At 40.9% G+C, this 23,900-nt stretch overlaps 1 protein-coding gene across 1 annotated transcript in view; it reads right to left on the reverse strand.

Annotated features, from left to right (window-relative positions):
- PANK1 (pantothenate kinase 1) overlaps nucleotides 1-23,843 on the reverse strand; it is a 65,668-nt gene extending 41,825 nt beyond the window's left edge. The window contains 2 exon segments of the mRNA XM_002807452.8: nucleotides 22,847-23,408; nucleotides 23,410-23,843. Of these exon segments, the coding sequence (XP_002807498.3) occupies nucleotides 22,847-23,408; nucleotides 23,410-23,751 (904 nt within the window). The 5' untranslated portion in view covers nucleotides 23,752-23,843.
- Nucleotides 23,844-23,900: the final 57 nt, after the last annotated feature.

Raw genomic sequence — 23,900 nt, forward strand, 5'->3', positions numbered from 1 at the left:
GCCTGGTGGTAATAAAATCTCTGAGTTCTTGTTTGTTCATAAAAGATTTTATTTTTCCTTCAGTTGTGAAGCTTAGTTTGGCTGGATATGAAATTCTGGGCTGAAGGGTCTGTTCTTTGAGGATGTTGAATATTGGCCCCCACTCTCTTCTGGCTTGTAGAGTTTCTGCTGAGAGATCTGCTGTAAGTCTGACTGGCTTGCCTTTGTGGGTAACCTGACCTTTCTCTCTGGCTGCCCTTAGTATTTTCTCCTTCATTTCAGCCCTAACGATCTAACGATTATGTGCCTTGGGGTTGCTCTTCTTGAGGAATATCTTTGTGGTGTTCTCTGTATTACCTGGGGTTGAATATTGACCTGCTTTGCTAGTTTAGGAAAATTTTCCTGAATAATTTCCTGAAGGGTATTTTCCATCTTGGATTCATTCTCTCCGTTGCATTCAGGTACACCTATCAAACGTAAATTTGGTCCTTTCACATAGTCCCACATTTCTTGGAGACTTTGCTCATTCCTTTTTATCATTTTTTCTCTAATCTTTTCTTCGCGTTTTATTTCATTAAGTTGGACTTTGACCTCTGATATCCCTTCTTCTGCTTGAACAATTCGAGTGTTTAAACCTGTGCAAACTTCTTGGAGTTCCTGTATTGTATTCTTCAGTTCCATTATTTCACTCATACTCCTCTTTAAGTTGTCTATTCTCAATAGGATTTCATCAAACTTTTTTTCAAAGTTCCTAGTTTCTTTACGTTGGGCTACAACATGTTCTTTTAACTCCCCGAAGTTTGTTATTATCCATTCCCTGAAGTGATATTCTAGCACTGGGATGCGCTCCTTCTCCATCAAGCCTTGTTCCATTGTTGATGTGGAACTGTGATCATCTTTAGAGGGAGAGGTGTTCTGACTTTGAGTATTCTCAGCTTTTTTACGCTGGTTTCTTCCGTCATTGTAAGTTTATCCTCCTGTGGTCTTTGAATTTACCAACTTTCAGATTAGGTCTCTTGAGTGGGCGTCCCGGTTGTTAGTTCCCAGGGCCAGAGCAGCGGCGTTAAAACTGATGGTGCTTTTCTGCCCAGGATTCTCTTGTCTGGCTTCCTTCTTGTGTCCGTAGTCGGTGGCTCTGCCTTCCTGGGGCTCCAAACTTCGGTCAGAAGGGGAGCCGGTCCGTTTACTCCGCGCCTCTGTGCCGAGGACTGCAGCGCCAAGGTGCCGCCACAGCCGCTGCGCCAGGCTCTGGTGTCGTGCTGGGGGCCCTTGTTGGGTCCTCCCAACCTGTTTACTCTGCTCCGAGAGCTGCTGCGCCAAGGTGCCGGCGGAACCACTGCACCGGCCACGAAAGTTGCGCTGGCAACCCGTGTGATTCCTCCACTGGGGATCTTCTGCTCCATGAGCTACCAGAATTTGTCTGAAAGTGTGGCGTCCTCTAGTTCTCCGCGCCTTCACTGAGAGCTGCAATCCCGAGATGTTAGCGATCAGCCATCTTGGATCGGTCTCTAAAATATAATTTTTATTTAATTTTTATGGAGTAAGGGACCCAAAAAGGCAAAAGTGCCTGGGCCCATAAAACGTATCCTCTACATTTTGCTCCACACTCATCTTCAGGTTAAAACTGACATGATGCCATACCACCATCCACTTTGGACCTGGTCTCTGTGACTTGTTTACAATCCCATTTCCATAAAGCAACTTTAAATTTAGTATGTAGTGCAATTAAATTTTAAAGTCAAAGTTTTAATTATATATATATATTTTTAAATGACTGTCCACATTTAACCACATGGTTTCTCAAATTTGCCAAATCCTAAAAATCATCTAAGGCACTTGTTAAAAATATAGACTCCCAGGACATCACCTAGAGATTCTGATTCAGTGGGATAGGAGTCACATCCCAGAAAATGATTCCAACAAGATGCCCCTGTAATTCTCACTAGTCAAGTTCAGAACTACTATTTTAGCTGAACTAAAATGAATACTGTAAATAGTTGGACTACGTTTCTTTGTTTTTTTTTTGAGATGGGGCCTTGCTCTGCTGCCCAGGCTGAAGTGCAGTGGTGTGGTCACAGCTCACTGCAGCCTTGACTTCCCAGGCTCAAGTGATCCTCCCATCTCAGCATCCTGAGCAGTACGACTACAGTTGTGCACTACTACTTCCAGGCAATTTTAAAAATTTTTGGTAGAGATGGGGTTTTGCCATGTTGCCCAGGCAGCTCTTGAACTCCTGGGCTCAAGTGATTCTCCCTCCCAAGCCTCCCAAAGTGCTGGAATTACAAGTGTGGGCCACCGTGCCCAGCTTGGACTATGTTTTAAAAGTGAGAAATTGGAATTTGAAGGAATGGCTCTTGCTTGAAACTATGGGGACAGAACTGTGAGGCAGACAGCTGAGAGCAAGGCACAGCCACCAACTGGCAGGTATTCCCATTCCCAGACACATCTAATTGCTTGTTAATGAATTTATTTATGGGCAATTTATAACATGAGTGCCATAGGTAATTTTCAAATTTTAAATACAGCTTTTGAAGTACTAGGTATTATCCAGCCATGACTAAACCCCATGGCTGTGGTTTAGAAACATTCCACATATAATTAAATTTTCTAGATGGGCTCCTCTCTCCCCCTGACTGCCATCTTAAAAGTAAGCATGCATTTCTCCATAAAGAGGTTAGCTCTGGCAACAGCACTCATGTATTTAGGTTACGCAGACAGACATTCTTTGATTTGCAACCCACATGGCTGACCTTGAGACAGACAACCACGTGAAATTAGAACAACAAATAGAAACACCAACATTAAAGCTATGTTGCTTTTATTTTATTTTTTTAGGTTAAGATTAAAAAAAAAAAAAAAGCTCTTGCAGGGGCAAAGGAAGCCATGCCCTTCTTATAGCACCACTAATTGTATTCTTAGCATGGATCTGGGCCAGGAAGAAGCAGGGATAAAATGAAGCTAGAGATGAGGAGACCCAAAAATGTTCAAATCCATGAGGTTAATAAAAATTTTTTTCCTTCAGTCTCTTCCTTAAGTCCCTGAGTAGCTCAGTGAGTGTGGTTTCTTTCCCAAGGTCCTGAAACTTCTCGATGCCACCCTTACAAGAAAATCAGAGAGAAAGAGGAGCGTCACTCTAAGGATCCGTGAGCTCATCTTCTCCCCTTCATGCCCACAGTCAAGCTGTGCATTCAGGTGTTAAGGAGAGAAAATGGTAGGCAGATGAAATTTGTTTCCCATTCCACAGTTACATTCTCAGGCTGTCCAGAGGTAGGAAAATACATACAGACAGCTGTAGTCATCACTCCTATTTCTCACCAAGAAGCTGCCAGTTCTGTCCAATCTAGAGGCAATAGAAGATGAATGTCAGCTTTCCATGTGGTCCTCAGCTTTAATTATGCCACTTTCTTCAACAGAAATACAGTCCCTGGACAAAAAAGAAGACTCCACTGTTTTGACCATGCAGGTGTGCCATGGGACATGACCACCACACATCTGTGTGGCTATCTCCAATGTCATCATTTGCAGCAACCAGAGCTGAGCAAAGCATCCACCCAGGAATGGCTCCTTCAACCTCCTAATGCCCAGCACTAAGGCTCAAGATGGTAATCTTATTACCTGCTTAAACAAATCCCCATTTAAACCACCAAGAGGTTTAGCTTTCTGTCTTGACAAGCCACCAGAGCATGCTTGCATACTCTAGAGATACTATTAACAATTTAATACCAGAGCATGGTTGACTAAAGAGGCTTCAGGGAGAACAGCACTGCTGGGTGGCACAACTAGGCAGAAAGAGGTCTTCCAGAGATGGGCTTTGTCATTTATTTCTTGACTACGAACGAAAGTCTGGCAAATCTTTGAAGTTGAGCTGGGGGACAGGGGACTGACGAAAGGTATGCCAGCTGCTCACATGGCAATGCAAGCTAAAATAAGCATCTACTTTAAATAATCTGAGACCAACTATAGTCACTCCTTCATACATGCGGCTTCACTCAAGGATTCAACCAACTGCAGATTGAAAATTTTTTTTCCAAAATCCACAAAGTTCTAAAAAGCAAAACTTAAATTTGCCACGCTTTGGTGCTATAAAGAATCCATGTGAATAAAGTGATGTGTAGGCATTGTATTAGGTATTAAATCATCTAGAGATGATTTGAAGTATATGGGATGACATGCATAGATTACATCCAAATACTACGCCATTTTATACAAGGGACTTGAGCATCTGAGGATTTCAGTACCCACGGGGGTCCTGGAACGAATACAACGGATACTGAGGAAAAATCATCCAGGCTTATTCATTTACTGATTGAACAGATATTTATTTTGTTCCTAGACAGTGTGAGGCACTCTGCTAAACAGAATCAGGATATGGCAATGAGCCAGCCCCCTTGGCACTTACATTCTAGTCCACAGAAACTGGTCATTAATTAAGAACAGCCTGGAAAGGAGTACAAACTCTGTTGTGAGTAAAATCCACATTGTCCTAAAATCAGACATGAATTAATTAAAACAATCCTTTAATATTTACTAATGGTAGCTCTATGTAGGGCACCCTCCTAAGCACAGTAACTATCACGAAATCAAGTCTGACATTCTCTAGCCATTCAAGAAACTTACAATTTCACTAAATATGAGACTAAAACTTACATAAAGTTTAAAATAATAAGGTGTTAGAGCTGGAGGATATAAGAGCTCTGGCCCACAACAGGCAAATGAAAAGATGCTCAACATCGTTGGCTATTAGGGAAATGCACATCAAAACCACAATGAGATAGCACTTAAACCCCACTAAGACGGTCATAATTTTTTTAAAATTGAAAATAACAAGTATTATGAGGATGTGGAGAAATAGGAATCCTCATAAACCACTAGAGGGAATGCTAAATAGTAGGGCCACTTTGGAAAACTGGCAGTTCTGCAAGAGGTTAAACATAGAGTTACTATATGACCTAGCAATTCCAGTACTAGGTATATATACCCAAGAGAAATGAAAACTTATGTCCACACAAAAACCTTACATGAATGTTCATAGCTGCATTATTCACTATAGCAGTAAAAACCCAAATATTCATTAACTGATGAACATGAATAAATAATGTGATGAATCCACCCAATGAAATATTATCTGGCAACAAAAAAGGGACAAAATACTGATACATACTACAACATGGATAAATCCTGAAAACACTATTCTAAGTAAAAGCTGCCACTCAGAAAAGATCATCTGTGATATGATTTCACTTATTTGAAATGTCCAGAATAAGCAAATCTCTAGAGACAGAAAATAGATTAGTTGCCTAGGGTTGGGGATTATAGGGGGGAAAGGGGAGTGACTGCTAATACTTTTCTGGAAGGGGATGAAATATTCTAAAGTTAACTGCGACAGTTGCACATCTCTATGAATACACTAAAAACCACAGAACTGCATACTCTAAATGGATGAATTGTATGGCGTATGTGAATTATATCTTAATTTTCTCATTTCAAGATAAATTTTTAAAATATAAATGCCAATTATACCAGTTCTTGAAGATAATCTTTCTAAAATGTATAACCCACTTCTCCATATTCTTAAACAAAACAGACTGAATGAAATTTGAGGTCTTCTTGATGAGTTCACAGTCAAATGAGAAAAAATTATTGTGCCCACTATACACTGATATCCTCAGGAATCATATAAACTTGTGCTTCCCAGGCTGCTATGGTTTGAATCTTCTGTTGTCTCTATTATAGTTTTCTGTGTCTAAAGCTATTAATTTCTCACTGCTGTCAGTGTTACTGCAATATATCTATCCAGAACCCGCTGTGTCTGAATGCAGAGAAACCAGAAAAGCAAGTGTGTTAAAACTGTATGTATGATTATTTGCCAGTTTAAAAAATAAAATTAAAAGAGTACATAGATTCTGAGGGAGAGCACAGGAAGTACTCTCATGTGTAAGATGCATGAGCATCTCTGACTTTATCTACTTCCCAACACTGATTTTGGTTGCTCAGAAGTGTTTGCTTCCTTCCAGCTCTCAGCTGCCTTTGGGGTTATCAATGGCATGCTGCCAGAATTTATAGGCATTATAGTTAGAAGTGAATTTTTTTTTTACTATAACAATTTGTATCAAAGGCACAGCTAGATATAATATCTGATTGAGAAAAGGGATTAAAATTTTATAAAATATAAATATGAACATTCAAAATACTTTATTTGCCTGGGGCTACTTTGGGGCATAGTGTTGTTCCATATCACTAAGAGTGAGATTTTTCAAATTCTTTAGTGTTGGAACTTTTAAAAGTTCCATCTTAACTCTGAACCCCACATACGAAAGAGATAACGGCATCTTATTTGCATTGTCTCATATTACAAATCATGTCACATCAAATGTAAAGTTAATTAATGAGAACAATTAATGAGAATAATGATGCTTGATCAACGTAAAGACTAGAAACTCTCATAGATGATACCTGCAGTTTCATGAATTTTACCCATTTATTTCTGTATTTTATTTGGATCACATAATTTGAAGAAAAGTTTGATTCAGAGAGAGCAGCTGCAAATTGTAACTGTTCTTTTGAACATCTTGCCTTGCAATCTCAGGGATTTCTTGAATCAAAACTGATTCAGTAGCTTGAAAAGATTTACTGAAAATGTTTCACAAGAAGCTGAATACTAAAAATATCTAACAGTGCCTCACTTTGGTTGCAACACATTCAAAAATCAAACAAAAAACATCCAAACCTTTTAATTAGTGCTAAAACTCTAAGACAGCATTACCTGGACTTGACAGGTTACCCATTTACTTGTTATATAACTGACCTAAGCCAGGGTAAGAGGGTTTGCCAAGAAAATATGTCTAAGCCTTGACTAAAATTTAATGAAGTCTGGTACATGTGTGCCGAAGTGGTATATTACCTTGTGCAATCTTATGTGGACAGATATATACAGGTCAAATTTTGAGACTTTAGAGCTACAAACCTGCCAATCAATGATTTATTTGTAAGAATTCAGGCTGGACGCGGTGGCTCAAGCCTGTAATCCCAGCACTTTGGGAGGCCGAGGCAGGTGGATCACAAGGTCAGCAGATCGAGACCATCCTGGTTGACATGGTGAAACCCTGTCTGTACTAAAAATACAAAAAATTAGCAGGGCATGGTGGCGCGTGCCTGTAATCCCAGCTACTCAGGAAGCTGAGGCAGGAGAATTGCCTGAACCTAGGAGGCGGAGGTTTCAGTGAGCCGAGATGGCGCCATTGACTCCAGCCTGGGTAACAAGGGCGAAACTCCGTCTCAAAAAAAAAGAATTCAGAAGAAATTTATTCCAATGTCTCTAAAAAATGAGTTAACCCAGCAGCAGCAGCAGCAGCATTACATCAATTAACATTTAGGCCATACTATGCACTAGGCACTGTGCTGGCAGCTGTCCATGCATTATTTAATTTAGTTCTCATAACCCAATGAAGTTGGCACTATTCCTATTTACAGATTACAAAACTGAGGCTCAGAGAACTACCGCAAATATTAGGTGATCTCTAATGTGCTTTTAAGTTATAGCTTTTCAATAGTTAAAAAATTATTTTTTAATTTTTGAATTAAACATTTGGACCCTCTAAAAGTTACATGCAAGCTGCTGGCACATCCCTGTACTCTCAGCTACTCAGGAGGCTGAGGCAGGAGGATTGCTTGAGCCCCAGAGTTGGAGATTAGCCTGGACAACACAGCAAAATTGCATCTCTAAAAAAACATTTTTTAAAGTTACACACTGGATATAGCAGTTGCACAACAAATATCCATAAATGAACAAACCCAAACACTTGTACATCATTACCTAAGACTCTCCTGTATTACAAACCAGTATAAAATTGATATTAATGATGTCCCTAAATTACTAGAATATGTTAAATGACATTCCTTTCTCAAAGAAGGCAGCAATGTATAAGATGCATCTGAAGCACATTTTCATAAAGCTGACAAAAGAAAAACCATTTCCAGCAGTTTACACTGACAAGAATTCACTTGTATTTAACTAGTTTGATCCCAGGAATGTTCAATAAATTGAATGATACTGATTCAGCATCTTTTTCTTTGCTCTTGTGGCTAAATTAAAATACAGAGTCATAGGTCTAAAGATTGCATAAAATTGCCAATTTTAGCAATATCCCTTCTGTGTCTAAACCCTTGATTCAATCCTGAAATCAGCAACTCCAGATTCCTAGGCCTGAGGCCAGTTCTACATCCTAATTGTCTTCAGGAGAGCTAGCTTGCCTGCTCCCACTGGCCCCACCCAAATGGCTTCAGAGGAAAGGAGAAGGATGGAATTCTTTTAATACTGTTCTTTAGTTCTTAATCTATATCTTTGGCACAGGACTATTTCATTCCGAGAATGAGGTTTCAAATCTCAGACCATGAAGAAATGGTAAAAAATGAATCACAAACAAAGAATAACAGGTATGGGCAAATGAAAGGATTCTCTAGGGCAACACAAATCAGGTTTTCATTTATCCACCTACAAATGAGATGTAACAATTTTAATTGTGGTTAGATAACTGAATTTATCTGATTGTGCATCATAAAACACTACAGTCTCAATGAATATAATATACTGCTAACTTTTACAGCAAATAACAGATTGTGGTTTTTTTTTTTAAGAGTTCTTTTCTTTTGGAAATAAAGACAAAAACATTTAATACTGAACTTATATGACTTCTAGGATTTGCTTCAATATTATTCAGTTTGGCGGAGAGGAGATTGGTGTGTAATAAATAAAATAAAATTGGACATGATTTGATAATTATAGAAGCTGAGTGATAACTACCTGGCAGCTTATTATGCTATATTCCCTAGTTTTGTATAATGTTTAAAATGCAGAAAAAGTTTTTAAAATCACAACAGTTTCCAAAATGCTCACTCAGGACAATAAGAGAACATGTAGAGCACAATGACCTTTGGAGTAAAAACCAAATGAGTCTAAACTGGGGAAGTTCCTTTTTTGCCACATAGATTCCGCTTATGGAACCAAACATATCAGACTGCTTACACTTTTGCTGGGACAAACTTTAATCTGCTCATTCTAACCAGCAACATAAGATGAAAATATTCTGGCAACTTCACCCTGACATTTCAGCAGAAATAAATTATAAAATCACCCTAGAAAGGTACAAGGCTCAAATGGGGACAGGTTTATACCTATTTAAGAGAAAAAAATAAATGGTTTTCCCCAATCCACAATGAACAAATAACTCAAAATGATTGTTTATTAAAAAACAAAACCAATAATGAATTATGAAATAAGTCCAAATTTATAATTTTCCTACGATTAATACTTTGGTACATGCATGTCTATATATATCCATTCACATGAAAGCACATGTATTATTTTCTTCTCCTAGCATTGATGGAACAGTTAACACCTCCTTGGTCTACCTGCTGGGTAATTCAGCACTGAGCCCAACTACATTTACAGTAGGAATTTAGGTGGGAGAACGGGAAGAAAATAACGATGTGATTCTAAAGAAATTCTATCTTCATACCAAGCATAGTGAGCCCTGAAGTATTTGTAGAACACGTTATTTCCTGAAAATAAGCCTCCCTCATCAAACTTCTCATCTTCTGACATTGTCCTACTTAGCAAAGGACATGTTGACCTTTACTCCCCTTCTCTACCTCAAATGCTTCAATAATTCAACTGGTATTACTGATGCCCGCTGGGACTTTTCTCTGAGTCTCTTCTGTGAACTGTGTCCCAGTCATTGTGTACTGGTAAATGTTTAACAACTGGTTCTCTGAAAATAAAGCCCCGATTTTCAGTGTTTGTCAATTTCCATGATGTACATATATCCATCATGGCCAATTTCAAGCTATCAGCATAAGGATATTGAAATGCAGAGTTGGAAAGTTGTGTGTATAAACAACTCCCATAGTCTATATAAGCTGGCTTTAGCACAATGCTGAAACTCCTGGTTTGCCTAGGATGATGCCAGTTTGTGCCTGTGGTCCTGGCATAATTAATGGTACCCCTACCACTCTTCAAAAGTGTTGATGAAATACTATGTGGTCACCCCAAAGAATCAATCATTTTTGGATGCTTTCTCAAAGTAAAAGCCTTCCACAAAAAATGATAAGACCTTCCATAAAAGGTAAGAAGATGCGATTATCTCCTTAGTCAAATGTATACAAACTTCCTAATATGGAACATCCTAAAAACATAACATCCCTTTAATTATTTTTTTTTTAAATTGGACATAGGTAGTTGGAGGAGTATGAATAGTAAACAGGCTCCACTAATGTTCAGGTCCAGACTCACACAGAGTTTAGTGATTTCTGGAGCTATGACAGCATCTGAGTGAAATCAAGCGACACAGCTGGCTTCAGGTTACACTCTAGCTTAGAGTCACATGCAAAGTCCAAATGAAACCAAATATCACATGCAGAGTCTAGCACAGTGCCTAACCCAAATAAATTAAAAATTGGTTAGGCCCTGTGTGTCCAATGGGAATCATTAAATCTCGGTGTTCAAGGCCACCCAGGTCAATACTTACTTGATCTCCTTTATGACAACCCCAAAAAGCCACTCTCCAATCTTGCTTAAATACTTGTCAGCAACCCAATACAATCTGAGTCACATGAGTAGAATCTGGCAGGCATTGGTTCATCAAAGAGGAGAACCCAAAGAAGAATCAAGATAACAGCTATCTTTATCTCATGTGCTATTACACAGAAGATGAATTAGATATACTGAACTGTCAAGAACCACAGGGTAGAGGTTATGGGGAGGCAGATTATGAGTCAGTATAAAGAAGAACATCTAACACCACCACAATAATAATAGCTAACATTTATTGAGTACTTACATTTTGCTGGAAGCCTTATCACACTGATAACCCATGTCAGGCTCGAAGTCAACAAATCCATTCCTATCTCTTTCGCCTCTGTCTACCTAGGGCTATAACAGAGTTGTTTGTGCAGAAGCCCAAGAGGGATTCAAATAACTGGCTGTCCACAACTCACAGAGGTTCACACAGGTCCAGTCTGTCCTAAGCCTCTATCTGCAGTCTTTGTAGCCTCAGATTTAGTGTAGGATCAAGGCCAAGAATACTAGAAGGTACATGTGCTGGGGCTGAAGGCAAGCACTGGGAAACATTCATCTCATTCATCATATGCCAGAGGAAGATTCTAGAGTCTTGCAAATCATTGTAAGGACATTTTTTCAATTCTCAGAGAATGGGTTAAAAAAAAATGACGGGCTGGGCGCGGTGGCTCACACCTGTAATCCCAGCACTTTGGGAGGCCGAGGTGGGTGGATCACGAGGTCAAGAGATCGAGACCATCCTGGTCAACATGGTGAAACCCTATCTCTACTAAAAAAAAAATACAAAAAAAAATTAGCTGGGCATGGTGGCGCATGCCTGTAATCTCAGCTACTGGTGAGGCTGAGGCAGGAGAATTGCCTGAACCCAGGAGGTGGAGGATGCGGTGAGCCAAGATTGCGCCATTGCACTCCAGCCTGGATAACAAGAGCGAAACTCTGTCTCAAAAAAAAAAAAAAAAAAATGACCCAAGAACTGGATGCACCTGTTCTGAATTCTGAAGTCTTGTTCAATTCATGCAGCTTTTAAAAAGTACTCACTTTTCTTATTCTTCTCATCTTTTTTGCATATAACTGCCTCACTCAAGGACTGAGATATCAAACAGTTAAGATCAAAGGAGGACATTTCCTTTTTAAAAAATCACTATGTTCTGACACAAGATTAGCAATCAAATAAATTCCACAGTCCCCGTATTCACTAAGTTGCCAGCATCACTCTCAGACAGGGTATGCTATACTTGGTCTCAGGAGTGGCAATGAGGCAATCTATGATAATGAGGTCAAGACGTGTGACACAGGCCATGTGTCCTGCTTCTAGAAAATCAGAGGGTATCAGGGAAGCTTCCATCGAGGAGGTTATATCAAATCAGGTTGGGGAATACTCTAAAATCCAATTTCCAAAAGATTCCCAGTCAGGGCAAGATGAGTTTGTGGAAATCCTGTTATTTCAAAGTTTCAAAAGCCTCTGTAATTAAATAACAGAAACAAAAGAGAGAGAGAGAGAGAGATAAAATATCCTCTATTAGTATAAATAAAGCTAGTATTAATAGTGTCTTAGTCTATTCTGTACTGCTGTAACAGAACACTAGGTAATTTGTAATGAACAGAAATTTATCTGGCTCACAATTCTAGAGGTTAGTAAGGCCAAGATGGGGGGCTGCGTATGGCAAGGACCTTCTTGCTGCATCATCATATGATGGAAGCATGAAAGGGCAAAAGAGCACGTGTGCACAAGAGAGCAAGAGAGTGAACTCCACAGCCTCAAGCCCTTTTATAATGGCATTAATCATTCGTGGGGATGAAGCCCTCATGATCTAAAGCCTCCCATTAGGCCTCATCTCCCAACACTGTTCCACTGGGGATTTTCAACACATGCTTTCTGGGGGACACATTTAAATGACAGCATTCCACCCCGGCTCCCCAAATTCATGCTCTTCTCCCATAAAACATACATTCACTTTGTGCAATAGTTCCAAAAGTCATAACTTTACAGCACCAGCTCAGAATTTCAAAGTACAGAGTTCATCTGAATCAGATATGGATGAAATTCAAGGCAGGATTCATCTGGAGGCACCCTTCCCTCCAGCTGTAAGCCTGTGAAATCAAACAAGTTACTTACTTCCAAAATACAATGGTAGAATAGGCACAGAATAGACATTCCCATTCCAAAAGAGAGAAATGGCAAGAAGGGATAGTCTTCAGTCCAAAACCCAACGGGGCAAACAACACTAAATCTTATGGCTCCAGAGTTATCTTCCTTGACTCCACCCACGTCTTACCATCTGGGCACACTGGAGGGGCAGCTGGGCCCCCAAGGCCTCAGGTAGGCAGGCCTACCCCTACAGCTTTGCTTGGTGCTACCCATGCAGCAGCTCTCACAGTCTGGAGTCAGGTATCTGTGGCTCTTCAGACTGGTTTCATGCTGATAGTTCCACAGTTCTGGGGTGCTGGTGTGACCCCACTCCTTAGGCTTTAGTAGGCATTGCTCTAGGAGACTTTCTGCAGTAGCTCTGACCCCAAAGTTATGCTGCTCATTGCCCTAGTAGGGGCTCTCTGGTGGCTCCACCCCTGCAGCAGGTCTCTGCCTGGGCCCTGAGGCTGTCTATGACATCCTTTGAAATATAGCTGAAGAAAGCCATGCCTCCACACAATTCCTTTTTGTTTTTGTTTTTGTTTTTTTTAAAATGGAGTCTCACTCTCTTGCCCAGGCTGGAGTGCAGGAGTGTGATCTCAGCTCACTGCAACCTCCGCCTCCCAGGTTCAAGAGATTCTCCTGCCTCAACCTCCCGAGCAGCTGGGACTACAGGCACATGCCACCACGCCTGGCTAACTTTTTGTGTTTTTTAGTAAAGACAGGGTTTCACCATGTTGCAGGATAGTCTCAATCTCCTGACCTTGTGATCCGTGCACCTTGGCCTCCCAAATTGTTGGGATTACAGGTGTGAGCCACCGCACCCGGCCTGCTTCCATAATTCTTATACTCTGCGTGTCTGTAGACTTACCACCACATGGATGCCACAAAGATCTGCTGTTTGCACATGCCAAAGCTGTGGCCTGAGCCACAACAGAGCACCCTTGAGCCACCCTTCTTGCTTGCCTTTAGGGTGAGCAAGAAGCACTGTATTGAAATGTGGAGAGCAGAGGCTTCAGGCAGCCCTGAGCAGTGAACCCTCAAGATCCAGAGGGCACACTAGGTCTCTCTTTTGATATATAGTCACATGTCACTTAATGACAGGGATATTTTCAGAGGAAAGTGTCATTAGGCAATGTTGTCATTGTGTAAACAGCATACATTGTACTTACACAACCCTAGATGGTGTAGCCTACTACAGACCTAGGCTATATGGTAAACCCTATTGCTCCTAAGCTGTAAACCTGTACAGCATGTTACTGTGATGAGTATTGTAGGCAGTTGTAACACAATAGTTAGTATTTATGTATCTAAACATACTCAAACATAGAAAAGGTAGAGTAAATATACAGTTTAAAAGACAAAAAATGGTATACATGTACAGGGCACATACAGGAGCTTCCAGGACTGAAAGTTGCTCTGGTGAGCGAGTGAGTGGTGAGTAAATGTGAAGGCCTAGGACATCACTATACACGCTGCAGACTTTACAAGCATTGCTCACTTAGGCTACACTACATTTATAAAAAGAAATTTATTTCTTCAGTAACCAACTATACTTAGCTTACTATAAATTTTTTACTTTATTAACTTTATAATGTTTTAAAGTTTTTGACTCTTTTGTAATAACACTTGGCTTAAAACAAACACATTGTCAAGGTATACAAAAATATTTTCTTTCTTTATATCCTCATTCTATAAGCTTTTTTCTATTTTTTAAATTTTTTATTTTTATTTTTTACTTTTTAAACTTACTTGTTAAAAATGAAGACACCCATGCACACATTAACCTAGGTCCATATAGAGTCAAGGTCATCAATATCCCTATCTTCCACCTCCACACCTTGTCACAATAGAAGGTATTATGTATTATACACAACTGTAAATGCTCTCTCTCTATATTTTTTTTTCTTGAGACAGTGTCTTGCTCTGTCACCAGGCTGGAATGCAAAGGCGCGATCTCGGCTCACTGCAACCTCCACCTCCCAGGTTCAACCGATTTTCCTGTCTCAGCCTCCAGAGTAGCTAGGACTACAGATGCCCACTACCACACCCTGCTAATTTTTGTATTTTTAGTAGAGACAGGGTTTCACCATGTTGGCCAGGATGTTTTTGATCTCTTGACCTTGTGATCCACCCGCTTTGGCCTCCCAAAGTACTGGATTACAGGTGTGAGCCACTGCGCCTGGCCACGTGCTTTATTTTTATATGACTGGCAGCCAGTAGATATATACAGTCATCATCAAAAACAGATGAGAAACACACTGAGTTATGATGTCGCAATAGTTATGATATCACTGGGGAGTAAGAATTTTCCACTCCATTATAATCTTATAGGACTGTGTATGTATATGTGGTCCTTCCTTGGTGAAAAGGTCTATATGTGGGGCATGACTATATTTCCTTCTCCCAGGTCATGGCACTCTGTGCCTGTGATGGGAGGGATAGCACCAGTAATTTCCAAAATGCCTTCAGAGTCATTCTTCCATTGTCCTGATGAACAGCCCCTGGCTTCCTTCTATCTCTACTAATCAATCTCTTTATCAACTGGTTGCTTGCCCACACCCTTGGTCTTCCCTCCTGAAAATGTTCTTTCATTCTCTACCACACTGCCAGGATGAGAATCCTTCAAATCCCTAAATTCTGTTTCCTTTTTAATTATAAATTTTAATGTTAAATAATTTCTCTCTTCTCTTATTTTCCTGTATGCAGTTAAAAGAAGCCTTGCAGCTCCTTTAATATTTTGCTTAGAAATTTCTTCCATCAAAGATTGTAGTTACTGCTCTTATATTATGCCTTCCATAAAGCCCTAGGGTACAGACACAATTCGGCCAAATTCTTTGCCACTTCATAACAAGGCTGGTCTTTACTCCAGTTTCCAATACCTTACTCCTCTTTTCCATCTGAGCTCTCATCAGAATTGCCTTTATTGTCCTTATTTCTAATCACAATCTCATCCTCATCACAATCATGTAAGTAATCTCCAAACAGATTTAGACTTTTATTACAGCACTCTTCCTCTTCTCAGGCTTCACCAGAACCACATTTAATGCTCTGTTCATAGCAATACAGGCTTTTCATAGCCTGCTTCCCCAAATTCTTCCAGCCTTCACCTGTTACCCAGTTCCAAAACTGCTTTCACATTTTCAGGTATTTGTTATAGCAACAGCTTCATTTCTCAGTACCAGTTTTCTGTCTTAGTCCAGTTTGTGTTGCCATAACAGAATATCTGTGACTGGGTAGTTTATAATGAACAGAAATGTATTAGCTTACAGTTCTGGAGGCTGGGAAGTCCAAGATCGAGGGGCTCCATCTGGTGAGGGCCTTCTTGCTGCATCATCCCATGGCAGAAGTGCAAAAGAGTATGCTTGAGAAAGAGCAACACGTTGAACTTGCAGCCTCAAGTCCTTTTACAATTGGCATTAACCCGTACATGAGGGTAGAGCCCTTGAGACCTAAACATCCTCCATTAAGCCCCACCTCCTAACACTGTTGCATTGGAGATTACATTTCCAACACATGGGTTCTGGGGGACACATTCGAACCCTGGTAAATAGTAAGATATCTTTTACTATGCAGGTACTAGGGTCCAGGCATGGTACTACATTTTACATACATTTTCCACATTTGGTTCTTACTGGAACTGATAAGATGGACACCATTATCTCTATTCAACAGTGAGCCTTGATGAAGTAAGAATCTCACCTAAGGCTTCATTGCTAGTAAGTAGGAAATGACGATCTGAATCCAGGTCTGGTGGCAACAAAGCTCTTTCCACTACAGAACCCTACCCACAGTTGCTTCATGGAATCCACTAGGGCCCTGCCCAGCAGAGTCAAAATCTGAACTCAAATAGTTTTACCCTGAGTCCTGAGCCCTCAGTTTCCTCATCTGTAGAAGGAAGATAATGATGGTACCCACCTCACATTCTGCTGGGAGTATTTGATGAGATAATCCATGTGTCTAATTCAGTGCCTAGCACATAGTAACTGCTCCTTAATGTTGGCTACTGTTACCTCCACAGACACATGGATGAGCGTTTTTCCAAAAGTGTACAGATTACATACACCCATCTTTTCCAAAAGCTTTACAGAACACACTGCCTTTCCCCAAGATAAATAACAGGCTTATTGTGGTGGAAAACAAAGCCAGCTGGCAAGGAAGATAGACTTGGGTTACAATGTTGGCCATGTCATTCATTGACTACAGGTCTTTGGACAGGTTGCTTTACTCCTTTGAGCCTCTCTTTCCCCATCTTTAAAATAGAGAGTAGGAGTGAGAATTGACTGGCAGCCAGTAGATATATATACAAAAGAATTGCATGCTTTTGTAAAAGCACATGCAGAACAACAGACACAGAGATGTCACTCAATAATAGCTACTTTCATTACTCGGTAAGTCAAAGCTACTGTCAAGGACTTTTTCCACCTTCTTTTCTAACTGTAGAGAAATCTGTTAGAGGTTCAGGTCATTATTTTGAGGTAACTCTCTCTATAAATAATATTTCTTTGCCCTTTGAATCATCTGCTACTCTCAAATACACTCTCAAGGAGAGAAAACACACACACACACACACACACACACACACACACACACGCGACCACCCAACTCTAAGCATTTAAAAGGTATCATAAATTAAGTAATGAGATACCAAGCTTGACAGCTGCACTATCTAGAGAAAAGGTCTACTTAGAAATTCTGTCTGCCACAGTGGGTACACTGAATACCTGCCATCCCAGGATCCCAAGATGAATAGTGGCTTATCTATTAAAGCTAAAGCACATGTAATTAAATAACTTAGAAGTCAAACCCTTATTAATTTTCATATGTTCATACTTAACACATACACATACAAAATATTAAAATGCAGGCTATCACACACACACAAACAACCTGTCAGTAAAAAACAATATTCCTTTGTTTCCCTACTTATACTCTCTCTAAAACCATATGGGTTTTGTTTTAGTCACTTGTTAAATGTCTCACATGTCAAGAATCAACAACACTATTTCTGTCTTTGGTCACCATGCCAAATAAAATATGCTTTGTGTTATATTCATGTTGAAATTCACTTACTGGTCTTGTGGAGGAAAAACAGTGTTTGTATGTTTAATAGAATCCTGATCCTTAACCAGTTAGACACTGGACACTTGGGCCTTAAATTATTAATCATCAATTCAAATGTGAATTGTACAAGTCATAGCTTAACTGACAAACTTGGGAATCTGACCATGCCCTAGAAGGTAGCAATGCTAGAGAATGTGCCCCTGCTTTCCATTTCAGTCTTTTGTTTTTGAATTTGCAATGTCTCTCATCCATCTAGAAGTATTGATTATGTTAAAATTAATTGCTAAAAATACTGTATGCATCCATAATCTATGCAGATACAACCAGATAATTTTTTTTGTTTATCTTTTTACACTGGCTTTTCTAATTAGCCTGATTCAAGGGTAATGTAATGTCCAAGTGCCAAAGCTAAGCATCCCAATATTTAGAAAATTAAAGCCTTATACTTTCACAATGATGGCTAAAACCGGTAACAGATTGGGGTTTTTTCAGTCTGTACCAACCATACACTACGTGCATGATGAGCTCTCACTCATTTTCTGCTATCTGGATGATTTGAGAAGTCAGAACCACCGACTAGAAGACCGACTGCATGCAACTCAATATTCCTGCCTGTTGCCACACAATGCGATGGAATAGGGTAGCACATGAGCCCTTCAGATGATACTCACATGTTTGCCTTTCTGCAGTGTAGTGTTCAGTGACTCAATTATTTCCTTTGCATTCTTCTCTCTTCACTAGTGTTACAGCTTTTCTAAAATAGTGTCCTTGGTGTCTAAAATATCTAGATTTTCAAGACAACAACTATATACTACTTTGTGTCTTTTATGTTCTTTCTCTAAAAAGTATAAATTCACCAATATTACTGAAAATAACTTTAGGGAGGAAGAGGTATGTACAAAGTTGTTGCTGCCACACTCTGCTTTCTAATATAGCAAAATACTCCAAGTTCTAATCAAGACTACAATGTTTGAATTAGTGATTCAAAGTTTGTGTTTGTGTGTGTGCTTTGTGATATAAAGACCCTGCGTGTAGTCTAAAGCTCCAAGAGATAGATTAAACAAATTTTGGAATATCTACATAATGGAATATCAGAAATATAATACAACCATTAAGAATGATGTTTAGATGCCATGAGAAAATGCTTATACCAAAATTTTAAATTAAAAATTTTAATCAAAATCTTATCTTAGTATGATCAAAAATTACCATTAAAATATGGCACATTTTAAACAGTTGTTTTCTCTAAGTGGTGGGATCACAGATACTTTTTCCTGCTTTCTTCCTATATATTTTTATGCTATCCAATATTTTTAGCTATATTCAGGGGAAAAAAGGAAGGAAGAAAAAAGGAAAAGAAAAGAAAAAGAAAGAATTGTGGGATAGGAATAGTATTATAGCCGATCAAATCTAACGCTTTGGTCTTTCTTATTCTAGGCCTGTATTTGTTTGTTTGTTTATTCATTTAGAGACAGGGTCTTGCTCTGTGGCCCAGGCTGCAGTGCGGTGTGCAATCATAGCTCACTGCAGCATTAACCTTGAGAGTTCAAGCAATCCTCCTGCCTCAGCCTCCTGAGTGGCTGGTACCACAGGCATATGCCATCATGCCCAGGTAAACTTTTTTACTTTTAGCTTTTGTAGAGATGTGGTCTCCCTATGTTGCTCAGTCTCATCTTGGAACTTCTGGGCTCAATAGATACTCCTGCCTTGGCCTCCCAAAGTGCTAGGATTACAGGCATGAGCCACTGCATCTGGCCTGTATTTTTTTTAAAACGAAGAAAGTCAGCCTGAGGTTGTATGTGCCAGCTCAATTGCCTTGTCCTACGGATTAACGGTGGACAATACTCAGTGTGTCGGTGATGAAGACAGCTGCTATTTATAAATAAGTGCTATGTACCAAACAGGATTCTTTATATATATTATCTCATTTAATCCTCATATCAACTCCACAAAGTAGTAAGATTATCTCCATTTTATTGATGTGAAACTAAAACATAAAGGTAAAGTAACTGACTAAGATCATCCAGCTGGGATTCAAGCCCTTGAATGAGTACACCATTTACAACACATTAGTATTCAAAGCACTTTAGAACTAACATTAGTTTCAAAATATTTGGTAAATGAGGTGACCTTATGAGGTGCTACTTAAATGTGCTTCAAAGAATTGGGCACCAAGACCAAGGAGCAGACCAAAGGAATCTCCTATTGATACCTATGGAAACGCCACTGAAGGACTTTTGTCAAAGTCTGTTGTGGAGGAGGAAATGGCTTCCTCAATGAGACGGTGATGGGGTTACTTATACCATTTTTCTGTGACATCAGTCATATATCCTTGTACCCAAGATGCAAGGCACATGAGAAAAAAATGTATCGTCTATAATCAGACATTCAATTTAATTTGCGAGACAAGTAACACATACAACACACGTGATAAAATCGGCACATGGCAAAAAAAAATCCATTCATAATTAAATGTTAAGTCAATGGCAGAGCAGATAATTAGTGTCATCTAGTAAGAAGAACTGTCAGCTCTGAAGTGTCATAGAATTCTGAAGGTACAGGAAACAGCACTTGGAGATCACCTAACCTAGCTCCAGCAGTTCAAGATGAGACCTAGTGACTTGGTTAAGATCACACTGCTGCTATATAGCAGAGGTGGGTAAAGTGTCTAAGGAAACCTGATATTACGTAGATAGTCTAAGAAAAACCTTCCAAGGATGAGTAGAGTAAGATGACATAACTTCAGATGAAAACAGTGGACAATATTCTCCTTTCCTGATTTAGCAAAATTACCCTGTCACTGAACTGAATTTTAGATTGCAAGATGGTGAATAGTCTCTGCACTGAAAGGTCAGATTAAAATGTTTTAAATAAGCTAAAAATACTGATCTGTTTTATTCCATCTATCATTTTCAAACATGAAGTATTTTTAATGCATACTGCCCTTTACCTACAGTATTACAAAACAGAAACATACCTATTCACAGATGCATTCGAGGTGCCTTTACAAGTGTTAATACTGGCTGTCTTAACACACATCTGGTTTGGACAGAGGCCAAATTGTTATAACTGACAAGGAGAAAATAATTATTTGTCCAGCTTGATGTTTCACCACTGGGACACTTTCAAGTTTACATTCAAAGCACCCAACTTCTCTTTGAAAAAATTGTTCATGTAAAAATCTGTCAGTCATCAGCAAATAGGAATAAGCTTAGAGTATGCAAATACTCATTGAGTACCTAAATATTCCTCTTATAGTACCTGATCCCTCTTAGAGTAACCAAATATCAACGGATTAGGCAATATTCTTTTTATAAAGATATGTGAATGTCAACAGGCAAGGCAAAAATATATTAAGTTAAACCATTTTATCTATGAAATTTTGGTAGTGAAAAGGCCAGATGTGACTCCTCAGAACATGAAAATTTATTTCAGAAATGGCTGTTCAAATCTGAGGGAAGAAAACATGGCAAATAGTGTAAATCCAATTTTGATGAACTGCTTTCTCCATGGGTTTGCAAGCCCAAGTTAAGGCTCAGATTAGTTTTTCTGTCTTCAAGATATTCTTAAAGGGTGTATTTTCAATTCCTCAGAAGTTATTTCAAGAGGTGTTATAGCCTCAATTAGACATAGAAGATTAAGCTAGAAGCTCCCTTCCATTATATTTTAGCTATTTTCATTGCAAACTCTAGTACAATCTGTTAATGTAGATCAGAGAAATAACAGAAATGTAGCTTCAAAATAAGTAAAACAGGCTTATAAGTCACAGTAACCAATATTAAGTCCTGACTTTTAAAATATTAATACTAATGAAAGTTATTTTCTAACAAGCATCAAAAACAAAAGCAAATAAAAATCAGGTGCTAGATTACAACCTTACACCTTACAACCGTAGCCAAATCTGCTGTTTGGCTTCAAAGTTCTACACAAAATCGTAACGTCTCAGACCTACAAAATACAGGTATCAGAGTCACAAACAGTCATGTTAAAGTGGTTTCCAAAGTCTTAGAAACTTTAATCCAATTCAGAAAGGCTAAAAGTCAAAAAGACACAGAAAGAGAAACAGGAAAACATGAAGGTGCTATTTGCCAATCATCAAACTTTTACAGAAATCCAAAACCTACTTAACGATTTCCCTATATCAAACAACATAACCTCTATGCAAAAGGTGAGTGTTCAAATGTTGTCGTTAATTAGCATTCGTTCTACTTACTTTGGTTTTTGCCATTTATAAGCTTCATTAAATGCACCCACAAAGAAGTAACCAGTTGAATGAGATTCAGCTTAGAATAACCAGCTGTAAACTCGACCTACAAATTTACATCCCACAGTGTCCTGCGGGGAAGGTACACTTTGCAAATTACCATTATATATACAAGTTTTAGATTGTGAAATAATGCACTTCGGCTTTCTGTACATTACAATTACAAACCTTCAACTCCACCTCCTCCCTCCTTGAAAAAAAAATCCACCTCCAATCCTCATTGGTCCACATAGTTCCGGCCCACATGGCATCAGTGGGTGTGTCCCTCTCAAAAAATCCTTTCATTGGCTGTGAAAAAGCAGCGTCTAATAGGCTGTGATTTGGGGAGGTTGTTAAACTCTACGCCTCCAGACTTGCGCTCTCCTGTAGACCCGAGACGCTGCCGGCTACTCCGTGATTCGAAGGGCAGGCAGTCCCAGCAGGACGCGCTCAGAGGAGAGAGAGGGGCTGAGAAAGGAGAGAGCACGCTTGGCTGTGCCGCGCGCTTTATCCTCACTCCCGGATCCCACCAAATGTTCACACGCATGCATTTCCCCAACCACCAATTAGAAGGGCGGACAGAGGGTTCGCTGTTATAGATCCTTCACCTAGGGACCCGCTCAAGCTCCGTGTCCAATACGCCCATTCCACGGACAGGAGCGAGCAAAAGGGTAGGCTCAGGCAACGACCTTTAGAGCTTGATACCCCCTGGGAAAAGAATCAGTTCAGGGAACCCCCTCCGGCCGCGGGCGCTAGGGCGCACGGGGCGTGCTGTGGCGCTTGCCCCAGCTGCTCCCAGTCCCGGGCCCCGCACGCAGCGTCTGCCTAGCGCCCGCGCTCCCCTCCCAGCGGGACTTACGCGGCCTGTTCTTTCTCCCCGAGTCCATTCTCCTCCGCAGCCGGCATTTCTTGGCCGGGGAGTCGTGCTGAGGGAGCAGTGGCTGCGGCTGGAGCTCGGGCAGGAGCGGGAGGCGCGGAGGCGCCGCGTCGCTGCCGCCCACTGGACCCCGGCTGCAGACGAGCGGCGGCTGGATTGGCGGTGGATGGAAGCCGTTGTGCAGCAGCCCGTTCACAGCGGCGGCGTTGGTGCCCACCGGGGCCCCTAGGGAGTACGGGGCCGAGCGCTCTGGCTGCCCGCCGCGGTCACCCATGCCGGGGGCTGGCGGGGCTGCGCGCAGGCCCCGGCTCAGGCAGCCTCGCTGGAGGTCATTCTCGGGCGTCTTTATTTCCCCGGATCCTCCCTGCGGCTTCCGATTCAGCAGCCGCAGAGCCGGCGCCTGGGGATGGCGAACCCGGCGCTCCTCCCCTCCTCCCTCGGACTCCCCCACCTTCTTCGCGCCCTGCCCCCCGCGCGCCGGCCCCACGGCGCCGGCCTGGAGCACGCCAGCCCCGGGCGTGGAATCGGGGATCCCCGTACACCTCCCAGCCGAGACTCCTTCCACCCGCCTTTCCCCGACCCCCCGGCCGCGCGACTTCAAACGCGGCTTCCTCGCCTCCCAGACTAGTCCCCGCCACTGAGCATGCCCAGTCCTGCCCGCCACCGCCACTGACGAGTTTCAACATGGGGAATGAAGTTCTCTGGGCTTGGGGAGAGGAGATGGGCGGGTTGGGCTTTGTATGGCGGTGCAAAACCGAGAGGGGAATGGGAGAGACAGCGAGAGGAGCGAACCGCTTCAGGAGGAATGCGGGAGGAAGACAAATATTTGCAGAGGTTTCAGGTTTGCTAATCCTGTCCCAGTCAGCAAGATACCTTTGCAAGGTCATTCACGTTGCCCTCCCCGCTTTGTGAGTGTGTGCTTGCGCGCGCGCGTGTGTGCATGTGCGTTAGGTTAAGTGACCAAACTACTCTGTGGCCTGAGAGGAGGGAGGAGAACAATTATTTATAGAAAAGTAGGCAGACTTGGGGGGGAGGG

Source organism: Callithrix jacchus, chromosome 12, assembly GCF_049354715.1.
Source record: "Callithrix jacchus isolate 240 chromosome 12, calJac240_pri, whole genome shotgun sequence".
Classification (NCBI taxonomy): domain Eukaryota; kingdom Metazoa; phylum Chordata; class Mammalia; order Primates; family Cebidae; genus Callithrix; species Callithrix jacchus.